We start from the raw sequence: 22770 nt of genomic DNA, 5'->3' as shown, positions 1-22770 counted from the left end.
GAACTATAGAAGAGAGAGGAACTTCCATATTCAGCAGAGTTCAATACACAGACCATAAACTTTCCCTTTATTCAACATGCTCTCATTAAACTATAATCTACTGTCTCTACTGTTTGTCTCTACTCTAACAGGTATGTTACAATCTGCATTTGAAACCAAGTTTTAATTCCAATATTTTCGAAATGTGACTCACTTTTTGAGAGTTTTGTGACAGATTAAAAACAGATTTCTCTTTCTTCAGGTGTCAGCTGTGAACAACTGACTCCAGTCAAGGATGAAGAGTTCAGTTCAGAAGGCAGCTCTGTTACTCTGTCCTACACATACTCCAAAAAAGCTGTTGCTACTGATTATTTCTTCTGGTATCGACAACATCCAGGAAAACCACCACAGTTCCTCATCTCTCATATGGGGTCAGGAAAAATATTAAATCCAGTCTCTGGACTGACTGTTACTGTGAGTCGGGATCAAACCCAAATGGATCTGCAGATCTCCTCTGCTGCAGTGACAGACTCTGCTGTGTACTACTGTGCTGTGAGGCCCACAGTGACAGGAAACAGCACAACTCTGTACAAAAACCTTTGGAGCAAAGACAATAGAATACTCCACAACATCCACTAGAGGGAGTCACACACTGTTCAGCCTCAATGGTTTCTTATGATCCAGTCTAGATTCTTTGGACTGATCAGAATCAAACAACAGAAAATGAAGCAGTAAATGTCAGAGACACAGAGCTGCTCTGAAAGTTGAACAAACTCATTGATTCCTGCTCCTTCATCTCCAGAATTCAGAGAAACAACTACACGTGTTTTTCTACTGAACTCTGCTGAGACCTCTGCAAACAGTAGATAGGAACATTGAACTCATTCATTAGAGCAGATCAGATGACACATTAGCACAAGTTCTAGTAAATGATTGAAGCCTCCCACCATTGTACCTGTCCCAGAGACAGCAGCAGTCAGCAGCCTTAATGACTACAGCCCTGTGGCTGTCACTGCCACTGTAATGAAGTGTTTCCAGAGGCTGGTCCTAAGGCACAACAAATCTTCCCTTCCACCCACCATAGACCAAGACCAGTTTGCCTGTTGGAGTCCATTGGGGTCGCAGACTTTTCAGAAAGTCATCAAAGGAAGGAGGAACACAAACATCATCAAGGACTCATCTGATCCAGGCCACCACCTGTTCACTCTGCTGCCCTCTGGGAGGCGCTATAGGTCCACTGAGACCTGAACTTCCAGAGTCCTGAATAGTTTCTACTGAAGAACTGAACTCTGTCAATTGTTCTTGTTAATCTCTGTCACCACATGGAACCAGGATTAAGAATTTAAACCTGGAAGGCTGGACTAAGGTTTCAAATGTGGCTCAGAAGAAGGAATTAGAAAGATTGAAGTTCTAGACAGGAATGAAAACCTAATGTCCTTTCAAGACCTGGAAACTATTTAATTTACCAAGTAAAGACCTAATGAAATTCCCACAAATAAGGAAGGGGAAGAAACTTCATCTAAACATTGCTCAGGTAAGGGATTGATTTCCTCAGTTTATTAATTTAAGCTCAAGGTTCACAAGGATCATAAAAAAAAAAGTGTACAAGCAGCAAAGAAAAAGATTAATGAAGCCTACAAACAGCTGGAAGAAAATATTATTAGGACACAAAGATGATCACCTGACCCCGCCCCTGAAGTCCTCCTCAGCCAATCAGATTCTTTGTGTCTCCAGAGCAGAAATGTTTGAGGAAGTAAAAGCACAATGAGCCTGATGTTGAGGAGAAGGGCTGTGCAGCAGAGAGGCTGTTTAGTTGCTTGATTCTACTGCAGTGGAAGAACATTGTTCATCTGCTGTCTGTTTGGCTTCAACAACTCCAAAGACATGTTGCTTTACCTCTTTTTGCTTTTATCTGACTTCATAGGTGAGTTTCCCAACTAATGAGTGTCTCAGTTCACCTGCTGCTTTAACAAGATATTTGGCCGCCATTTTATGACTTTGACAGCTGAAAACTCACAATCATCTGTCTTTGTCATGACGTCCTGTACAATCTAGTTATGATGTGAGCTCCAGTTGAGCTGTTTGTGTCCACAGAGTAACACTGTACACTGACATTTTCCACTGTCTTCTCCTCTCAGCCTCATGGACAATGTTGCTCTAATGGCTTCATTTTCTCCACTTTTTCCAGGACTAATAGCTGGAGACACAATCTCTCCTGAACGAGCTGAAGTCAGTGGAACAGAAGGACAATCTGTCACACTCAGATGTCGATATGAGACAACAGATAGTTATATTTACCTTTACTGGTACAAACATCATTCTGACCTTCAGGCTCCTCAGTTTATTCTCTTGAAAGGAGCAAAGAGGAGCACAGCTGAACATATTCCTGATAAACAATATCAATCCCAAACAACAGATACATCAACTACACTGACCATAAGCAGACTAACCCTGGCAGACACAGCTCTCTACTACTGTGCTCTCAGAAACACAGTGATACAAAGTGTAGAAGAGACTGTACAAAAACCTGAACACAGATATCTGACTCCTCTTCAAAGAGGAGGGAAGTGGTATTCAAACCCCAGCTTCATATCAGATGGATTCTGCTAATTCCTCTTTTATCAGAGTCACTGTGGTTACAGCTGCTACAACATACAGTGATATGAGAGGAGGAACAGGCTGAGGGAGGAGCAACACTGTCAAAGAGCAGGACAGACAACAACTCCCACTGTCAGATGCATTCAATATCTAAAGCATACATAACACAGATACTGTGTGTAAGATGCTCTCACTGCTTTACTGTGGAATGTTTCCTTTGGTTCTCATCATACTAAAAGGTAGGTTAAAGCAGGAAGAAGAAATGACTTTAGAGGATCTGTTTGCTAGAAACCACTGGAACAGCCAATCACACTTTAACATGGTCTTTAACAACATTTGTCTCTTTCTTCAGGTGTCAGCTGTGAACAACTGACTCCAGTCAAGGATGAAGAGTTCAGTTCAGAAGGCAGCTCTGTTACTCTGTCCTACACATACTCCAAAAAAGCTGCTGCCACTGATTATTTCTTCTGGTATCAACAACATCCAGGAAAACCACCACAGCTCCTCATCTCTCACACAGGGAAAGGAGAAATCTTAAATCCAGGCTCTGGACTGAATGTTACTGTGAGTCGGGATCAAACCCAAATGGATCTGCAGATCTCCTCTGCTGCAGTGACAGACTCTGCTGTGTTCTACTGTGCTCTGAGGCCCACAGTGACAGGAAACAGCACAACTCTGTACAAAAACCTTTGGAGCAAAGACAACAGAATACTCCACAACATCCACTAGAGGGAGTCACACACTGTTCAGCCTCAATGGTTTCTGATGATCCAGTCTGGATTCTTTGGACTGATCAGAATCAAACAACAGAAAATGAAGCAGTAAAGATGAAAAACAATGATAGAAATTTTTATTTTCAAACTCTGATGATAATGAGGAGTGGAGTGAAATTTATTTATGTGAATAAAACTAACTTTGACTTGTGATTTCTTAAATGTGCTCTAATCAGTTGTTTTCATCTTCTACTTTCGGCTCTTCCTGTCAGGGGTCGCCTCAGAGAATCATCTCTTTCCACCGAACCCTATGCTCTGCATCCTCTTCTCTCTCACCAACTAACTTCATGTACTCTTTTAGCACATCCTTCTATCTCATCTTTGGCCTTCTCCTTCATCTCTTTCCTGGCAGCTTCATTTCCAACATCCTTCTACCAGTATAAACAGTATCCGTCCTATGCACATGTCCAAACCATGTCAATCCAGTCTCTCTGACTGACAGCCAACCTGAGCTGTCCCTCTCATGTGCTCGTTCTTAATCCTGTCCATCCTCGTCATCAGTCCTAAACAGAACCTCAACATCTTCATCTCTGCTACCTCCAGCTCTGCTTCTTGTCCTTTCCCGCCACCGTCTCTAAACCATACAGCACAGCTGGTCTCACTGCTGTCTTGTGCACCTTTACTCTGATTCTTGCTGACACTCTTCTATCACTCAACACTCCTGACACGTTTCTCCACCCACTCCAACTTGTCTGCACTCGCCTCTTCACCTCTTTTCCTCACTCCCCGTCGCACTGGTCTGTTGACCCCAAGTACTTAAACTCCTGCACCTTCTGGACCTCAGCCCTGTGTAACCTCACTGTTCTACTTCCCTCCCTCTCATTCACACACGTATTCTGTCTTAATATGACTGACTGTCATTCCTCTTCTTTCCAGAGCAAACCTCCACCTCTCCAGGTGTTACTCCACCTACTCTCTGCTCTCGCTAGAGATCACAATGTCATCCGCAAACATCGTTGTCCACAGAGATTCCTGTTTGACCTCATCTACCAACCTGTCCATCACCATAGCAAACAAGAAGGGACTCAAAGCCGATCCTTGATGTAGCTCCACCTCCACCTTGAACTCCTCTGTCTGACCTACAGCACATCTCACTACTGTCATACTCCTCTCACACATATCCTGAACTACACTGAAGTACTTCTCTGCCACTCATCCAGCACCATAGCTCCTCTCTCAGCACCCTGTCATACACTTTCTCTGAATCCACAAAGACACAATGCAGCTCCCTCTGCCCGTCTCTGTATTTTTCCATTAACATTCTCAGAGGAATAATTGCATCAGTAGTTCTCTTTCTGGGCATGAAGCCACGCTGCTGCTCACAAACATCTACTTCCTTTCTTAGCATAGCTTCCACTGCTCTTTCCCACAGCTTCACTGTGTGGCTCATCAACTTTATACCTCTGTAGCTGCTACAACTCTGCACACCACCCTTGTTGTTAAAGATCGGCACAGGAACACTTCTCCTCCATTCCTCAGGCATCTTCTCACTCTCTAAAATCCTGTTAAACAAATTAGTTAGAAACTCCACTGCTGTCTCTCCCAGACACTTCCACACCTCCACAGGTATGTGATCAGGACCAACAGCCTTTCCACTCTTCATCCTCCTCAGAGCCTTCCTCACCTCATCCTTTCTAATCTTTGCTACTTCCTGCTCTACAACATTCATCTCTTCCCCCCTTCTTTCCCTCTCATTTTCCTCATAACACTCCTTCCATCTTCTCTGCACACTCTCACTTGTTAGCACCTTTCCATCTCTATCTTTAATCACCCTAACCTGTTGCACATCCTTCCCATCTCTATCTCTCTGTCTCGCTTATCTACTTTCTTCAGTCCTTTCTACGTCCCACTTCTTTTTAGCTAAACTCTTCCTCTGAATGCTGTCCTGTACTTCCTCACTCCACCACCAAGTTTCCTTATCTTCTTTCCTCCTTCCAGATGACACACCTAGCACCTTCCTACCTGTCTCCCTGATCACTCTCTGCTGTAGTTTCCCAGTCATCTGGAAGCTCTTCCTGACCACTCAGAGTCTGTCTCAACTTCTGTCTGAATTCCTCACAACATTCTTCCTTTTTCAACTTCCACCACTTGGTCTTCTTCTCTTTCTTTGGTCTCCTGTTCTTCCTGACCATCAGAGTCATCCTACACACCACCATCCGATGCCGTCTGGCTACAATCTCTCCTGCCACCACTTTGCAGTCACTAATCCCTCTCAGATTACCTCGTGTACATAGGACGTAGTCTACCTGCCCGACCTCCCCCTCCAATACTACGCACTTTGCTACCCTTCCACACACACAGTATGTCTACCTTGCTTCTCTCCATCATGTCTGCCAGCCCTCTACCTTTCCTTGTCATTAATTAATTTTTTCAATTAAAATAAAAAATTGTACTAACTTTAGGAGTCCCTATTCTCAGACCTACACTCCTGCCTTTCCTCTTCTCTCTCTGTCAGTGATCTGCCTCCTCTCTTTCGACCAACAGTAGTCCAATTTCCGCTAGTACCCTGTAGATTAACAGCACCAGTGGCGGTTGTTTCTAACTCAGTCCTGACTGATCCAGTATGGCATTCAAACTGACTATTCGCATGTTTATAGAGTTTTCATAGAGTCTGTCAATGGACCAACATGTTAAAGGTCACAGCCTGGATTCAGTTCTGTCCTTAGGTCTCTGTCTCCAGCCTCGTGTTGGAAGATCTTCACCTGTCTGATCACGTGGCCATAATCTGATCTCAGGTCACCACACAGTCCTCCTGACTCCACCAGCCCATGTGAGCACAGATGAAGTTGTCTCTCAGTTGGAGAGCACTGTGTCAGCCACTCTTCACTCTGCTGCACCTGCTAAAATCAGAGGTTCAATACTATATACAATAAAATGTTCCACATGGTCCCAGAATAAAGACAAAAGCTTCAGGTAACCAAGTTTCCTCCTGGTGTGTCCGACCTCGGTCTAACAATGGTGTGAAGAAGTGAGACTGGACATTCAGCAAACATTTCTCTGAGGCAGAGCTGCTCTGGATGAAGAAATGATCTCACTGTCTGAACTGAACTTTGGAAGACAGAGAATCTCTACGAAGGTTTTTCTCTGGCCCCGCCCCTAAAGTCCTCCTCAGCCAATCAGATTCTTTGTGTCTCCAGAGCAGAAATGTTTGAGGAAGTAAAAGCACAATCAGCTTGATGTTGAGGAGAAGGGCTGTGCAGCAGAGAGGCTGTTTAGTTGCTTGATTCTACTGCAGTGGAAGAACATTGTTCATCTGCTGTCTGTTTGGCTTCAACAACTCCAAAGACATGTTGCTTTACCTCTTTTTGCTTTTATCTGACTTCATAGGTGAGTTTCCCAACTAATGAGTGTCTCAGTTCACCTGCTGCTTTAACAAGATATTTGCTCTACATTTCATAAGCAGAGGTTTGTCTTGGTTTTTAAATCCATGTCAGAATGATCACATGGTGAAGAAAAAGTCAACAACCTCTGTTGAGTCTCTTCATGTTTAAATCTCTTGCAGACTAACTGACATGAATAACTCTCATTTTGCAGCCATGGGCTCCATGAACAGCATCAAGCCAGAAAGTACAGAAGAAGTTGTTGAAGAGGGAAGAACCATCAGCCTGACCTGTAAATATGAGGGTTCTATCTACAATATCCAGTGGTACCGACAGAACCACAGATCCAGACCAGAGTTCCTGCTCTCCATCACAGAGGGAGGATTGATTCATTCAACTCTTTCTGATTTCTCAGCTCACATTGACAAAACAGAGAAACGTGTAGATCTGAAGATCATCTCAGCTAAAGTGACAGACTCTGCTGTGTACTACTGTGCTCTGACGCCCACAGTGACAGGAAGCAGCACAACTCTGTACAAAAACCTTTGGAGCAAAGACAACAGAATACTCCACAACATCCACTAGAGGGAGTCACACACTGTTCAACCAAGCCAGAGGAAACCAATCAGTTAGAGAAGCTCACAAGAGAAGAGAAAATCCAGATCTAAGAGGAGACGGAGAGATTCAGGGAGGAGCTGAGCTGTTACTGAACTATAGAAGAGAGAGGAACTTCCATATTCAGCAGAGTTCAATACACAGACCATAAACTTTCCCTTTATTCAACATGCTGTCATTAGACTATAATCTACTGTCTCTACTGTTTGTCTCTACTCTAACAGGTATGTTACAATCTGCATTTGAAAACAAGGTTTAATTCCAATATTTTTGAAATGTGACTCACTCTTTGAGAGTTTTGTGACAGATTAAAAACAGATTTCTCTTTCTTCAGGTGTCAGCTGTGAACAACTGACTCCAGTCAAGGATGAAGAGTTCAGTTCAGAAGGCAGCTCTGTTACTCTGTCCTACACATACTCCAAAAAAGCTGCTACTGATTATTTCTACTGGTATCGACAACATCCAGGAAAACCACCACAGTTCCTCATCTCTCATCTGGCATCAGGACAACTATCATCAGATCCAGTCTCTGGACTGACTGTTACTGTGAGTCGGGATCAAACCCAAATGGATCTGCAGATCTCCTCTGCTGCAGTGACAGACTCTGCTGTGTACTACTGTGCTGTGAGGCCCACAGTGACAGGAAACAGCACAACTCTGTACAAAAACACAAGCTGACTCACTGACAAGCTGCTGGAAGCCTTTTTTCCAACAAAGTGCTGAACTCAACTTTTTGCCTCCACTAGAGGGCGACATTGTGAAGTAGGCGGTGCACTACTTGTGCTCTCTGTTCAAGCATTGTGTCAATAATAACTGCTGCTGTGAAGAGAAGAATTGTCAGACTCAGTGTTGAACATCAGCTACTTTCTCCTGTTGCTTTAAACCTTCTTGTAGAGATGGAACATTGGCTGTGGATGATTCTTGCTGCTCTTTTCTTTGGTAAGATACAAAGCACAACATGTTTCCTCTTCAAACACTTTGACATATTACTGAGCTGTACAGTCAGAGCTTTCAATGTTTATGATAGAGAAAATCACAGCAGATCATTTGTGCTGACATTTGTTAGCTTGTAAAAACACTTTCTATGCTTCAAAGTGACAATGATCAGTGAAAATCACATCTATTCTACATGTCTGTGTGTCTGACTCTCTGGCTCCGTAACTCTGTAAAGCTACTGATTGATCTCCTTGAATCAATCATCTTTATTGATTGATCTCTTCCTCTGCATGTTCTGTTCTTCCCCAGAGTGTAAAGGAGAAGACAGAGTGATCCAGGAAACAGGAGATGTCATTGCTGCTGAAGGAGAGACAGTAACACTCCCCTGTACATATGAAACCAGTTACTCAGGTCCAACTCTGTTCTGGTACAAACAAGAAGCAAATGATTTTCCAAAGCTTCTGCTGCAGCGTGTCTCAACAACAGCAGGTAATCCTGCAGAAAAACAGAAAGAGAGAATCGATGCTGTGGCCAACAAGACATCAGTTCCTCTGGAGATCCAGAAGCTTCAGCTGTCTGACTCTGCTGTGTACTACTGTGCTCTGCAGCCCACAGTGACAGGAAACAGCACAACTCTGTACAAAAACCTTTGGAGCAAAGACAACAGAATACTCCACAACATCCACTAGAGGGAGTCACACACTGTTCAACCTCAATGGTTTCTTATGATCCAGTCTAGATTCTTTGGACTGATCAGAATCAAACAACAGAAAATGAAGCAGTAAATGTCAGAGACACAGAGCTGCTCTGAAAGTTGAACAAACTCATTGTTTCCTGCTCCTTCATCTCCAGAATTCAGAGAAACAACTACACGTGTTTTTCTACTGAACTCTGCTGAGACCTCTGCAAACAGTAGATGGGAACATTGAACTCATTCATTAGAGCAGATCAGACGACACATTAGCACAAGTTCTAGTAAATGATTGAAGCCTCCCACCATTGTACCTGTCCCTGAGACAGCAGCAGTCAGCAGCCTTAATGACTACAGCCCTGTGGCTGTCACTGCCACTGTAATGAAGTGTTTCCAGAGGCTGGTCCTAAGGCACAACAAATCTTCCCTTCCACCCACCATAGACCAAGACCAGTTTGCCTGTTGGAGTGCGTTGGGGTCGCAGACTTTTCAGAAAGTCACTAAAGGAAGGAGGACCACAAACATCATCAAGGGCTCATCTGATCCAGGCCACCACCTGTTCACTCTGCTGCCCTCTGGGAGGCGCTACAGGTCCACTGAGACCTGAACTTCCAGAGTCCTGAATAGTTTGTACTAAAGAACTGAACTCTGCCAATTGCTCTTGTTAATCTATCACCACATGGAACCATGATTAAGAATTTAAACCTGGAAGGCTGGACTAAGGTTTCAAATTTGACTCAGAAGAAGGAATTAGAAAGATTGAAGTTCTTGACAGGAATGAAAACCTAATGTCCTTTCAAGATCTGGAAACTATATTTAATTTACCAAGTAAAGACTTGATGAAATTTCTACAAATAAGGAAGGGGAAGAAACTTCATCCAAACATTGCTCAGGTAAGGGATTGATTTCCTCAGTTTATCAATTTGAGCTCAAGGTTCACAAGGATCCTAAAAGAAAACTGTACAAGCAGCAAAGAAAGAGATTAACGAAGCCTACAAACAGCTGGAAGAAAATATTAGAGGAAACAAAGATGATCACAATCTAGTTATGATGTGAGCTCCAGTTGAGCTGTTTGTGTCCACAGAGTAACACTGTACACTGACATTTTCCACTGTCTTCTCCTCTCAGCCTCATGGACAATGTTGCTCTAATGGCTTCATTTTCTCCACTTTTTCCAGGACTAATAGCTGGAGACACAATCTCTCCTGAACGAGCTGAAGTCAGTGGAACAGAAGGACAATCTGTCACACTCACATGTCAATATGAGACAACATATACTTATCCTGAACTTCACTGGTACAAACATCATTCTGACCTTCAGGCTCCTCAGTTTATTCTCTGGAAAGGAGCAAGATCACGGAGTGGATATGAAAATATTCCTGATAAACGATATCAATCCCAAACAACAGATACATCAACTACACTGACCATAAGCAGACTAACCCTGGCAGACACAGCTCTCTACTACTGTGCTCTAGAAACACAGTGATACAAAGTGTAGAAGAGACTGTACAAAAACCTGAACACAGATATCTGACTCCTCTTCAAAGAGGAGGGAAGTGGTATTCAAACCACAGCTTCATATCAGATGGATTCTGCTAATTCCTCTTTTATCAGAGTCACTGTGGTTACAGCTGCTACAACATACAGTGATATGAGAGGAGGAACAGGCTGAGGGAGGAGCAACACTGTCAAAGAGCAGGACAGACAACAACTCCCACTGTCAGATGCATTCAATATCTAAAGCATACATAACACAGATACTGTGTGTAAGATGCTCTCACTGCTTTACTGTGGAATGTTTCCTTTGGTTCTCATCATACTAAAAGGTAGGTTAAAGCAGGAAGAAGAAATGACTTTAGAGGATCTGTTTGCTAGAAACCACTGGAACAGCCAATCACACTTTAACATGGTCTTTAACAACATTTGTCTCTTTCTTCAGGTGTCAGCTGTGAACAACTGACTCCAGTCAAGGATGAAGAGTTCGGTTCAGAAGGCAGCTCTGTTACTCTGTCCTACACATACTCCAAAAAAGCTGATGCCACTGATTATTTCTTCTGGTATCAACAACATCCAGGAAAACCACCACAGCTCCTCATCTCTCACACAGGGAAAGGAGAAATCTTAAATCCAGGCTCTGGACTGACGGTTACTGTGAGTCGGGATCAAACCCAAATGGATCTGCAGATCTCCTCTGCTGCAGTGACAGACTCTGCTGTGTACTACTGTGCTGTGAGGCCCACAGTGACAGGAAACAGCACAACTCTGTACAAAAACACAAGCTGACTCACTGACAAGCTGCTGGAAGCCTTTTTTCCAACAAAGTGCTGAACTCAACTTTTTGCCTCCACTAGAGGGCGACATTATGAAGTAGGCGGTGCACTACTTGTGCTCTCTGTTCAAGCATTGTGTCAATAATAACTGCTGCTGTGAAGAGAAGAATTGTCAGACTCAGTGTTGAACATCAGCTACTTTCTCCTGTTGCTTTAAACCTTCTTGTAGAGATGGAACATTGGCTGTGGATGATTCTTGCTGCTCTTTTCTTTGGTAAGATACAAAGCACAACATGTTTCCTCTTCAAACACTTTGACATATTACTGAGCTGTACAGTCAGAGCTTTCAATGTTTATGATAGAGAAAATCACAGCAGATCATTTGTGCTGACATTTGTTAGCTTGTAAAAACACTTTCTATGCTTCAAAGTGACAATGATCAGTGAAAATCACATCTATTCTACATGTCTGTGTGTCTGACTCTCTGGCTCCGTAACGCTGTAAAGCTACTGATTGATCTCCTTGAATCAATCATCTTTATTGATTGATCTCTTCCTCTGCATGTTCTGTTCTTCCCCAGAGTGTAAAGGAGAAGACAGAGTGATCCAGGAAACAGGAGATGTCATTGCTGCTGAAGGAGAGACAGTAACACTCCCCTGTACATATGAAACCAGTTACTCAGGTCCAACTCTGTTCTGGTACAAACAAGAAGCAAATGATTTTCCAAAGCTTCTGCTGCAGCGTGTCTCAACAACAGCAGGTAATCCTGCAGAAAAACAGAAAGAGAGAATCGATGCTGTGGCCAACAAGACATCAGTTCCTCTGGAGATCCAGAAGCTTCAGCTGTCTGACTCTGCTGTGTACTACTGTGCTCTGCAGCCCACAGTGACAGGAAACAGCACAACTCTGTACAAAAACCTTTGGAGCAAAGACAACAGAATACTCCACAACATCCACTAGAGGGAGTCACACACTGTTCAACCTCAATGGTTTCTTATGATCCAGTCTAGATTCTTTGGACTGATCAGAATCAAACAACAGAAAATGAAGCAGTAAATGTCAGAGACACAGAGCTGCTCTGAAAGTTGAACAAACTCATTGTTTCCTGCTCCTTCATCTCCAGAATTCAGAGAAACAACTACACGTGTTTTTCTACTGAACTCTGCTGAGACCTCTGCAAACAGTAGATGGGAACATTGAACTCATTCATTAGAGCAGATCAGACGACACATTAGCACAAGTTCTAGTAAATGATTGAAGCCTCCCACCATTGTACCTGTCCCAGAGACAGCAGCAGTCAGTGGCCTTAATGACTACAGCCCTGTGGCTGTCACTGCCACTGTAATGAAGTGTTTCCAGAGGCTGGTCCTAAGGCACAACAAATCTTCCCTTCCACCCACCATAGACCAAGACCAGTTTGCCTGTTGGAGTGCGTTGGGGTCGCAGACTTTTCAGAAAGTCACTAAAGGAAGGAGGACCACAAACATCATCAAGGGCTCATCTGATCCAGGCCACCACCTGTTCACTCTGCTGCCCTCTGGGAGGCGCTACAGGTCCACTGAGACCTGAACTTCCAGAGTCCTGAATAGTTTGTACTAAAGAACTGAACTCTGCCAATTGCTCTTGTTAATCTATCACCACATGGAACCATGATTAAGAATTTAAACCTGGAAGGCTGGACTAAGGTTTCAAATTTGACTCAGAAGAAGGAATTAGAAAGATTGAAGTTCTTGACAGGAATGAAAACCTAATGTCCTTTCAAGATCTGGAAACTATATTTAATTTACCAAGTAAAGACTTGATGAAATTTCTACAAATAAGGAAGGGGAAGAAACTTCATCCAAACATTGCTCAGGTAAGGGATTGATTTCCTCAGTTTATCAATTTGAGCTCAAGGTTCACAAGGATCCTAAAAGAAAACTGTACAAGCAGCAAAGAAAGAGATTAACGAAGCCTACAAACAGCTGGAAGAAAATATTAGAGGAAACAAAGATGATCACAATCTAGTTATGATGTGAGCTCCAGTTGAGCTGTTTGTGTCCACAGAGTAACACTGTACACTGACATTTTCCACTGTCTTCTCCTCTCAGCCTCATGGACAATGTTGCTCTAATGGCTTCATTTTCTCCACTTTTTCCAGGACTAATAGCTGGAGACACAATCTCTCCTGAACGAGCTGAAGTCAGTGGAACAGAAGGACAATCTGTCACACTCACATGTCAATATGAGACAACATATACTTATCCTGAACTTCACTGGTACAAACATCATTCTGACCTTCAGGCTCCTCAGTTTATTCTCTGGAAAGGAGCAAGATCACGGAGTGGATATGAAAATATTCCTGATAAACGATATCAATCCCAAACAACAGATACATCAACTACACTGACCATAAGCAGACTAACCCTGGCAGACACAGCTCTCTACTACTGTGCTCTAGAAACACAGTGATACAAAGTGTAGAAGAGACTGTACAAAAACCTGAACACAGATATCTGACTCCTCTTCAAAGAGGAGGGAAGTGGTATTCAAACCACAGCTTCATATCAGATGGATTCTGCTAATTCCTCTTTTATCAGAGTCACTGTGGTTACAGCTGCTACAACATACAGTGATATGAGAGGAGGAACAGGCTGAGGGAGGAGCAACACTGTCAAAGAGCAGGACAGACAACAACTCCCACTGTCAGATGCATTCAATATCTAAAGCATACATAACACAGATACTGTGTGTAAGATGCTCTCACTGCTTTACTGTGGAATGTTTCCTTTGGTTCTCATCATACTAAAAGGTAGGTTAAAGCAGGACGAAGAAATGACTTTAGAGGATCTGTTTGCTAGAAACCACTGGAACAGCCAATCACACTTTAACATGGTCTTTAACAACATTTGTCTCTTTCTTCAGGTGTCAGCTGTGAACAACTGACTCCAGTCAAGGATGAAGAGTTCGGTTCAGAAGGCAGCTCTGTTACTCTGTCCTACACATACTCCAAAAAAGCTGATGCCACTGATTATTTCTTCTGGTATCAACAACATCCAGGAAAACCACCACAGCTCCTCATCTCTCACACAGGGAAAGGAGAAATCTTAAATCCAGGCTCTGGACTGACGGTTACTGTGAGTCGGGATCAAACCCAAATGGATCTGCAGATCTCCTCTGCTGCAGTGACAGACTCTGCTGTGTACTACTGTGCTGTGAGGCCCACAGTGACAGGAAACAGCACAACTCTGTACAAAAACACAAGCTGACTCACTGACAAGCTGCTGGAAGCCTTTTTTCCAACAAAGTGCTGAACTCAACTTTTTGCCTCCACTAGAGGGCGACATTATGAAGTAGGCGGTGCACTACTTGTGCTCTCTGTTCAAGCATTGTGTCAATAATAACTGCTGCTGTGAAGAGAAGAATTGTCAGACTCAGTGTTGAACATCAGCTACTTTCTCCTGTTGCTTTAAACCTTCTTGTAGAGATGGAACATTGGCTGTGGATGATTCTTGCTGCTCTTTTCTTTGGTAAGATACAAAGCACAACATGTTTCCTCTTCAAACACTTTGACATATTACTGAGCTGTACAGTCAGAGCTTTCAATGTTTATGATAGAGAAAATCACAGCAGATCATTTGTGCTGACATTTGTTAGCTTGTAAAAACACTTTCTATGCTTCAAAGTGACAATGATCAGTGAAAATCACATCTATTCTACATGTCTGTGTGTCTGACTCTCTGGCTCCGTAACGCTGTAAAGCTACTGATTGATCTCCTTGAATCAATCATCTTTATTGATTGATCTCTTCCTCTGCATGTTCTGTTCTTCCACAGAGTGTAAAGGAGAAGACAAAGTGATCCAGGAATCAGGAGATGTAATTGCTGCTGAAGGAGAGACAGTTACACTCCCCTGTACATTTGAGACCAGTGACCAATTTCCTTATTTATTTTGGTACAAACAAGAAGAAAATGATTTTCCCAAGTTTTTACTTCGACGTTTCTCTGGAACAAAAGATCCTGAAGATTCTCAGAAAGACAGATTTCATGCTGAGGTCAAAGAGAAATCAGTTCCTCTGAAGATCCAGAAGCTTCATCTGTCTGACTCTGCTGTGTACTACTGTGCTCTGCAGCCCACAGTGACAGGAAACAGCACAACTCTGTACAAAAACCTTTGGAGCAAAGACAACAGAATACTCCACAACATCCACTAGAGGGAGTCACACACTGTTCAGCCTCAATGGTTTCTTATGATCCATTGTAGTATTCACATGAAGGTGTTTCTATTATTGCTTGGTTTGGAAACCTAAACTTGTCCAATGAGAACAGACTTGGAAGTCTTGGTAAAATGAGCAGGAAGATCTCAGGGAGGAGTCAGACCAAGCTTTTGCTCATTTATAACAGGCAGGTCCTTTGGAGGCCTTATGTTATATTGGACTGTCAGGACCATCCACTTCAGAGGGAGTTTGAGCTGCTGTCCTCAGGCCGTCATTTCAGGACACTTGAGGACTGAAAGGCTTCATGTCTCTCTCATCCCAAATGCTACTGTTTCATGGACACTAACACTTTGGTTGCATTCCTTGAACGACCCTGGCACATCTGCTCACTTGTGTATTTGTAATTTGTGTGAATTTCCATTTTCTTGCTCTAAATTTGTGATTTACTGTTGATGCTGTTGTTGATGCTGTTACTCTGTATTCTGTCTCTGTGTGAACACTTGCTGCAAAACAAATTTCCACCAGTGGGACAATGAAGAAAACCTTGAACCATGAACATAATTTACTTGTGTGGATGTTGACTGTGTTTCCCAGTTATTGTCTAAATGCAATAAATGATGATGTCACTGATTTCTGATCACTTCACCTCCAACAGGTAAAATGATTCTCCAGAGTGGACAAAAATGATGACAGTACATCACAGCTTGAGTTTGATCTGGTTCCCAGAAGCACACGTCTTCTGGACGCTCAAATAATTTAAAGAACTTAACGTTGGTGGTTCAAAACACGGAGGTGATGACCTGGCCCCACCCCCTGAAGTCTCCCTCAGCCAATGAGATTCTTTGTGTCTCCAGAGCAGAAATGTCTGAGGAAGTAAAAGCACAATCAGCTTGATGTTGAGGAGAAGGGCTGTGCAGCAGAGAGGCTGTTTAGTTGCTTGATTCTACTGCAGTGGAAGAACATTGTTCATCTGCTGTCTGTTTGGCTTCAACAACTCCAAAGACATGTTGCTTTACCTCTTTTTGCTTTTATCTGACTTCATAGGTGAGTTTCCCAACTAATGAGTGTCTCAGTTCACCTGCTGCTTTAACAAGATATTTGCTCTACATTTCATAAGCAGAGGTTTATCTGTGGAACTTTACACTTTCCATGATAGAAAAACAGGACGTTTGTCTTGGTTTTTAAATCCATGTCAGAATGATCACATGGTGAAGAAAAAGTCAACAACCTCTGTTGAGTCTCTTCATGGTTGAATCTCTTGCAAACTAACTGACATGAATAACTCTCATTTTGCAGCCATGGGCTCCATGAACAGCATCAAGCCAGAAATTACAGAAGAAGTTGTTGAAGAGGGAAGAACCATCAGCCTGACCTGTAAATATGAGGGTTCTATCGACAATATCCAGTGGTACCGACAGAACCACAGATCCAGACCAGAGTTCCTGCTCTCCATCACAGAGGAAGGATCGACTCATCCAACTCTTTCTGATTTCTCAGCTCACATTGACAAAACAGAGAAACGTGTAGATCTGAAGATCATCTCAGCTAAAGTGACAGACTCTGCTGTGTACTACTGTGCTGTGAGGCCCACAGTGACAGGAAACAGCACAACTCTGTACAAAAACACAAGCTGACTCACTGACAAGCTGCTGGAAGCCTTTTTTCCAACAAAGTGCTGAACTCAACTTTTTAGCTCCACTAGAGGGCGACATTATGAAGTAGGCGGTGCACTACTTGTGCTCTCTGTTCAAGCATTGTGTCAATAATAACTGCTGCTGTGAAGAGAAGAATTGTCAGACTCAGTGTTGAACATCAGCTACTTTCTCCTGTTGCTTTAAACCTTCTTGTAGAGATGGAACATTGGCTGTGGATGATTCTTGCTGCTCTTTTCTTTGGTAAGATACAAAGCACAACACGTTTCCTCTTCAAACACTTTGACATATTACTGAGCTGTACAGTCAGAGCTTTGAATGTTTATGATAGAGAAAATCACAGCAGATCATTTGTGCTGACATTTGTTAGCTTGTAAAAACACTTTCTATGCTTCAAAGTGACAATGATCAGTGAAAATCACATCTATTCTACATGTCTGTGTGTCTGACTCTCTGGCTCCGTAACTCTGTAAAGCTACTGATTGATCTCCTTTAATCAATCATCTTTATTGATTGATCTCTTCCTCTGTATGTTCTGTTCTTCCCCAGAGTGTAAAGGAGAAGACAGAGTGATCCAGGAAACAGGAGATGTCATTGCTGCTGAAGGAGAGACAGTTATACTCCCTTGTAAATATGAGACCAGTGACCCAGGTCCAACTTTGTTCTGGTACAAACAAGAAGCAAATGATTTTCCAAAGCTTCTGCTGCAGCGCTTCCCAACAACAGCAGGTAATCCTGCAGAAAAACAGAAAGAGAGAATCGATGCTGTGGCCAACAAGACATCAGTTCCTCTGGAGATCCAGAAGCTTCAGCTGTCTGACTCTGCTGTGTACTACTGTGCTCTGCAGCCCACAGTGACAGGAAACAGCACAACTCTGTACAAAAACCTTTGGAGCAAAGACAACAGAATATTCCACAACATCCACTAGAGGGAGTCACACACTGTCACAGTATCTTACAGTTGCTAACTCACATTTCTCTACACTGAGTCCAACATTTGAAGACTCTTCACACAGTCAGTACAACAGCAGTCAGTGTGGACGACTCTGTGGATCACTTTCCACTGCTCAGACACAAAATGCAGACAATCACCACATCTTCAAACTTGGTTCAAACATAAAACTTGATACAAAATGACTGTAAATCAGCCTGATACTTTCTACATTCTCTACATCTGCACCTACAAAGAAATAAAACGATGAATTGTCATGAACTTAGGGCGGTACGGTGGTGCAGTGGTTAGCACTGTCGGCTCACAGAAAGAAGGTTCCAGGTTCGAACCCCAGCCTGTGGTGTGTGTGGAGTTTACATGCTCTCCCTGTGCCTGCGTGGGTTCTCTCCGGGTACTCCGGCTTCCTCCTACAATCCCTAAAACATGCATGGGATAGGTTAATTGGCCACTCTAAATTGCCTGTAGGTGTATGTGTGGTCTTTTTGTGTGTCAGCCCTGCGACTGACTGGCGACCAGTCCAGATCCCCCCTCTTGCCCATAGTCAGCTGGGATAGGCTCCAGCTCAGATTAAGCGGTAGAAAATTAATGAATGTCATGAACTCCTAACTGAGACGTACAACGCTGAGCACCTCCTTTCATTCCCTGATGAAAACTTGTGGTCAAAGGTTGAAAACAGGGTTGATTACCACTGATATACAGTTAGGGAAAAAGTCCACAGAAGGAATCAATCAATCCAGATTCCAAACTCTTCACCGTGGCCAAGACCAAAGAGCTTCCCAAGGAGGTCAGGGACAAGATCATGGAACTGGCTAGAAGGGGCTACAAGACCATCGCCAAGCAGCTGGGTGAGAAGGTGACAACAGCAGGTGCTATTATTCACAAATGGAAGAAACATCAAATCTGATGAGGGTTACATCATCTCCTTGGGTCTGGAGCTCCATGCAAGATCTCACCTCCTGGAGTTTCAATGATAATGAGAACGGTGAGGAATCAGCCCAGAACTACTCGGGAGGAACTTGTCAATAATCTCAAAGCAGCTGGGACCATAGTCACCAAGGAAACAATTGGTAACACACTACGCCATGAAGGACTGAAATCCTGCAGGGCCCTCAAGGTCCCCCTGCTCAAGAAAGCACATGTACAGGCCCGTTTTCCACTGAACATCTGAATGATTCAGAGGAGGACTGGCTGAAAGTGTTCTGGTCAGATGAGACCAAAATCGAGCTCTTTGGCATCAAAGAACACTGTCTCCACCGTCAAACATGGAGGTGGAAACGTTATGATTTGGGGGTGTTTTTCTGCCAAGGGGACAGAACAACTGCACCGTATCAAAGGGAGGATGGATGGGGCCATGTGCCGTCAAATCTTGGGTGAGAACCTCCTTCCCTCTGTCAGGGCATTGAACATGGGTTGTGGGTGGGTATTTCAGCATGACAATGATCCAAAACATACGGCCAAGGCAACAAAGGATTGGCTCAAGAAGAAGCATATTAAGGTCTTGGAGTGGCCTCGTCAGTCTCCAGACTTTAACCCCATAGAAAATCTGTGGAGGGAGCTGAAGGTTGGAGTTGCCAAACATCAGCAAAGAAACATTAATGACTTGGAGAGGATCTGCAAAGAGGAGTGGGACAAAATCCCCCCTGAGATGTGAGCAAACCTTTTGGCCTGAAATGTCTGATCTCTGTGATTGCCAACAAAGGTTTTACCACCAAGTACTGAAGCACATTTTGCAAAGGAATAAAATACTTATTCATGAAAATACAATTTCATTTATAACTTTTTTGTAATGTATTTTTCTGGATTTCTTTGTTATTGTTCTGTCTCGCACTGTTCAAATAAACCTGCCATTGAAATTATAGACTGATCATTTCTTTGTTACTGAGCAAACTTACAAAATCAGCAGAAGATAAAATAATTTTTTCCCTACCTGTATGTGTATGTTTGTAGTTATTGTACACATGTATGTACAGTGAACATTTGGTTTTGTTTTTCTTCACTAAAATCACTGAAACACTCTGCAGCGTTTCTGATTTATTTTACTTACATTGACTGTGAAGTTGCACAATTTATACAGTAAAGTCTTTTTGTTGCAATAGACTCTTTGTTCCAATACCTGTTGATGATTGAAGAAAAGGAAATGTGATTGCTTGGCCCCACCCACTGAAGTCCCCCTCAGCCAATCAGATTCTTTGTGTCTCCAGAGCAGAAATGTCTGAGGAAGTAAAAGCACAATGAGCCTGATGTTGAGGAGAAGGGCTGTGCAGCAGAGAGGCTGTTTAGTTGCTTGATTCTACTGCAGTGGAAGAACATTGTTCATCTGCTGTCTGTTTGGCTTCAACAACTCCAAAGACATGTTGCTTTACCTCTTTTTGCTTTTATCTGACTTCATAGGTGAGTTTCACAACTAATGAGTGTCTCAGTTCACCTGCTGCTTTAACAAGATATTTTATGACTTTGACAGCTGAAAACTCACAATCTGTCTTTGTCATGACGTCCTGTACAATCTAGTTATGATGTGAGCTCCAGTTGAGCTGTTTGTGTCCACAGAGTAACACTGTACACTGACATTTTCCACTGTCTTCTCCTCTCAGCCTCATGGACAATGTTGCTCTAATGGCTTCATTTTCTCTACTTTTTCCAGGACTAATAGCTGGAGACACAATCTCTCCTGAATGAGCTGAAGTCAGTGGAAAAGAAGGACAATCTGTCACACTCACATGTCAATATGAAACAACATATACTCTTCCTGAACTTCACTGGTACAAACATCATTCTGACCTTCAGGCTCCTCAGTTTATTCTCTGGAAAGGAGCAAGAGACTACAGTGATAGTGAACATATTCCTGATAAACGATATCAGTCCCAAACAACATATACATCAACTACACTGACCATAAGCAGACTAACCCTGGCAGACACAGCTCTCTACTACTGTGCTCTAGAAACACAGTGATACAAAGTGTAGAAGAGACTGTACAAAAACCTGAACACAGATATCTGACTCCTCTTCAAAGAGGAGGGAAGTGGTATTCAAACCACAGCTTCATATCAGATGGATTCTGCTAATTCCTCTTTTATCAGAGTCACTGTGGTTACAGCTGCTACAACATACAGTGATATGAGAGGAGGAACAGGCTGAGGGAGGAGCAACACTGACAAAGAGCAGGACAGACAACAACTCCCACTGTCAGATGCATTCAATATCTAAAGCATACATAACACAGATACTGTGTGTAAGATGCTCTCACTGCTTTACTGTGGAATGTTTCCTTTGGTTCTCATCATACTAAAAGGTAGGTTAAAGCAGGAAGAAGAAATGACTTTAGAGGATCTGTTTGCTAGAAACCACTGGAACAGCCAATCACACTTTAACATGGTCTTTAACAACATTTGTCTCTTTCTTCAGGTGTCAGCTGTGAACAACTGACTCCAGTCAAGGATGAAGAGTTCAGTTCAGAAGGCAGCTCTGTTACTCTGTCCTACACATACTCCAAAAAAGCTGATGCCACTGATTATTTCTTCTGGTATCAACAACATCCAGGAAAACAACCACAGTTCCTCATCTCTCACACAGGGAAAGGACAAGAAATATCATCAGATCCAGTCTCTGAACTGACTGTTACTGTGAGTCGGGATCAAACCCAAATGGATCTGCAGATCTCCTCTGCTGCAGTGACAGACTCTGCTGTGTACTACTGTGCTGTGAAGCCCACAGTGACAGGAAACAGCACAACTCTGTACAAAAACCTTTGGAGCAAAGACAACAGAATACTCCACAACATCCACTAGAGGGAGTCACACACTGTTCAACTTCAATGGTTTCTTGTGATCCAGTCTGGATGCTTTTTACTCATGAGACACAGCTGTGATGAAGAGCTTTAGAAATGAAGATAATCTGACACCAGTCTCCTCCTACTGACCTGTAGAGGAGGCTGTCTGGCAGAGAACTGTTTCATTCCAGCTGTGAACCAAACACAACTCACAGAACCACTCACAACTTTGTCTCGCTGAACAGTTACAACACTTCACCTCAGTGAACATGGAAAAACTCGCTGCTCTTTTGTTCTTCTCAGCTCTCGTAGGTACGTATGTTTCAGACAAGAAAACCTGAAACACAAAGACAGTTTCAAAGCATCTCAGGACCTGGTTGGAGTTTTTTAGTTGAAGCTCAGGATTTAACATTTCAAAGATAGAGATCTAAATGATAAAGACTCATCAGTAACAGCTGCAGACTCTGATGTTAACAGGATCATTTGTTTCCCTCATTAGGAAACAGCTTGGAGGATGATATTACTGCCAGCAGAGCTGAAGTGTTTTCATCAGAGGGTCGTACTGTTACTCTGTCCTGTAAATATTCAGTTAAAGCTGAAAACCTCCAGTGGTACCGACAGGATCCTGGATCAGGTCCTCAGTATCTTCTCCTCATCACTGACACAAAGGAGCCTGATGTGGTGAAAGCAAAACCTCCACACCCTGGACTGACTGCTGAACTGAACGAGGAGAGGAATCGAGTGGATCTGCAGATCTCCTCTGCTGCAGTGACAGACTCTGCTGTGTACTACTGTGCTCTGACGCCCACAGTGACAGGAAACAGCACAACTCTGTACAAAAACCTTTGGAGCAAAGACAACAGAATACTCCACAACATCCACTAGAGGGAGTCACACACTGTTCAGCCTCAATGGTTTCTTATGATCCAGTTTAGATTCTTTGGACTGATCAGAATCAAAGAACAGAAAATGAAGCAGTAAAGACAAAACTCAGAATGAGGTAAAAAAAATCATAAC

The 22770-nt window shown here is 43.0% G+C and overlaps 8 gene segments (V, D, J or C); all 8 read left to right on the top strand.

The window, feature by feature from the left end:
- Positions 1-31: 31 nt before the first annotated feature.
- LOC121193511 lies at positions 32-11198 on the top strand. The segment is given in 2 exon segments: positions 32-131; positions 10855-11198. Coding segments are annotated over 2 exon segments (399 nt in total).
- LOC121193481 lies at positions 6081-22653 on the top strand. The segment is given in 3 exon segments: positions 6081-6085; positions 21969-22065; positions 22253-22653. Coding segments are annotated over 2 exon segments (429 nt in total).
- On the top strand, positions 6517-7256 carry LOC121193497. The segment is given in 2 exon segments: positions 6517-6677; positions 6885-7256. Coding segments are annotated over 2 exon segments (411 nt in total).
- On the top strand, positions 7368-8019 carry LOC121193505. The segment is given in 2 exon segments: positions 7368-7509; positions 7620-8019. Coding segments are annotated over 2 exon segments (399 nt in total).
- On the top strand, positions 11330-12160 carry LOC121193522. The segment is given in 2 exon segments: positions 11330-11459; positions 11766-12160. Coding segments are annotated over 2 exon segments (423 nt in total).
- Positions 13649-14626, top strand: LOC121193512. The segment is given in 2 exon segments: positions 13649-13976; positions 14090-14626. Coding segments are annotated over 2 exon segments (399 nt in total).
- Positions 16228-17216, top strand: LOC121193516. The segment is given in 2 exon segments: positions 16228-16424; positions 16677-17216. Coding segments are annotated over 2 exon segments (378 nt in total).
- On the top strand, positions 21143-22024 carry LOC121193475. The segment is given in 2 exon segments: positions 21143-21276; positions 21390-22024. Coding segments are annotated over 2 exon segments (438 nt in total).
- Positions 22654-22770: the final 117 nt, after the last annotated feature.

Source organism: Toxotes jaculatrix, chromosome 14, assembly GCF_017976425.1.
Source record: "Toxotes jaculatrix isolate fToxJac2 chromosome 14, fToxJac2.pri, whole genome shotgun sequence".
Taxonomy (NCBI): Eukaryota; Metazoa; Chordata; class Actinopteri; family Toxotidae; genus Toxotes; species Toxotes jaculatrix.
Note: the sequence above shows the minus strand (reverse complement) of the source record. Positions and strands in the feature narration are given on the sequence as shown.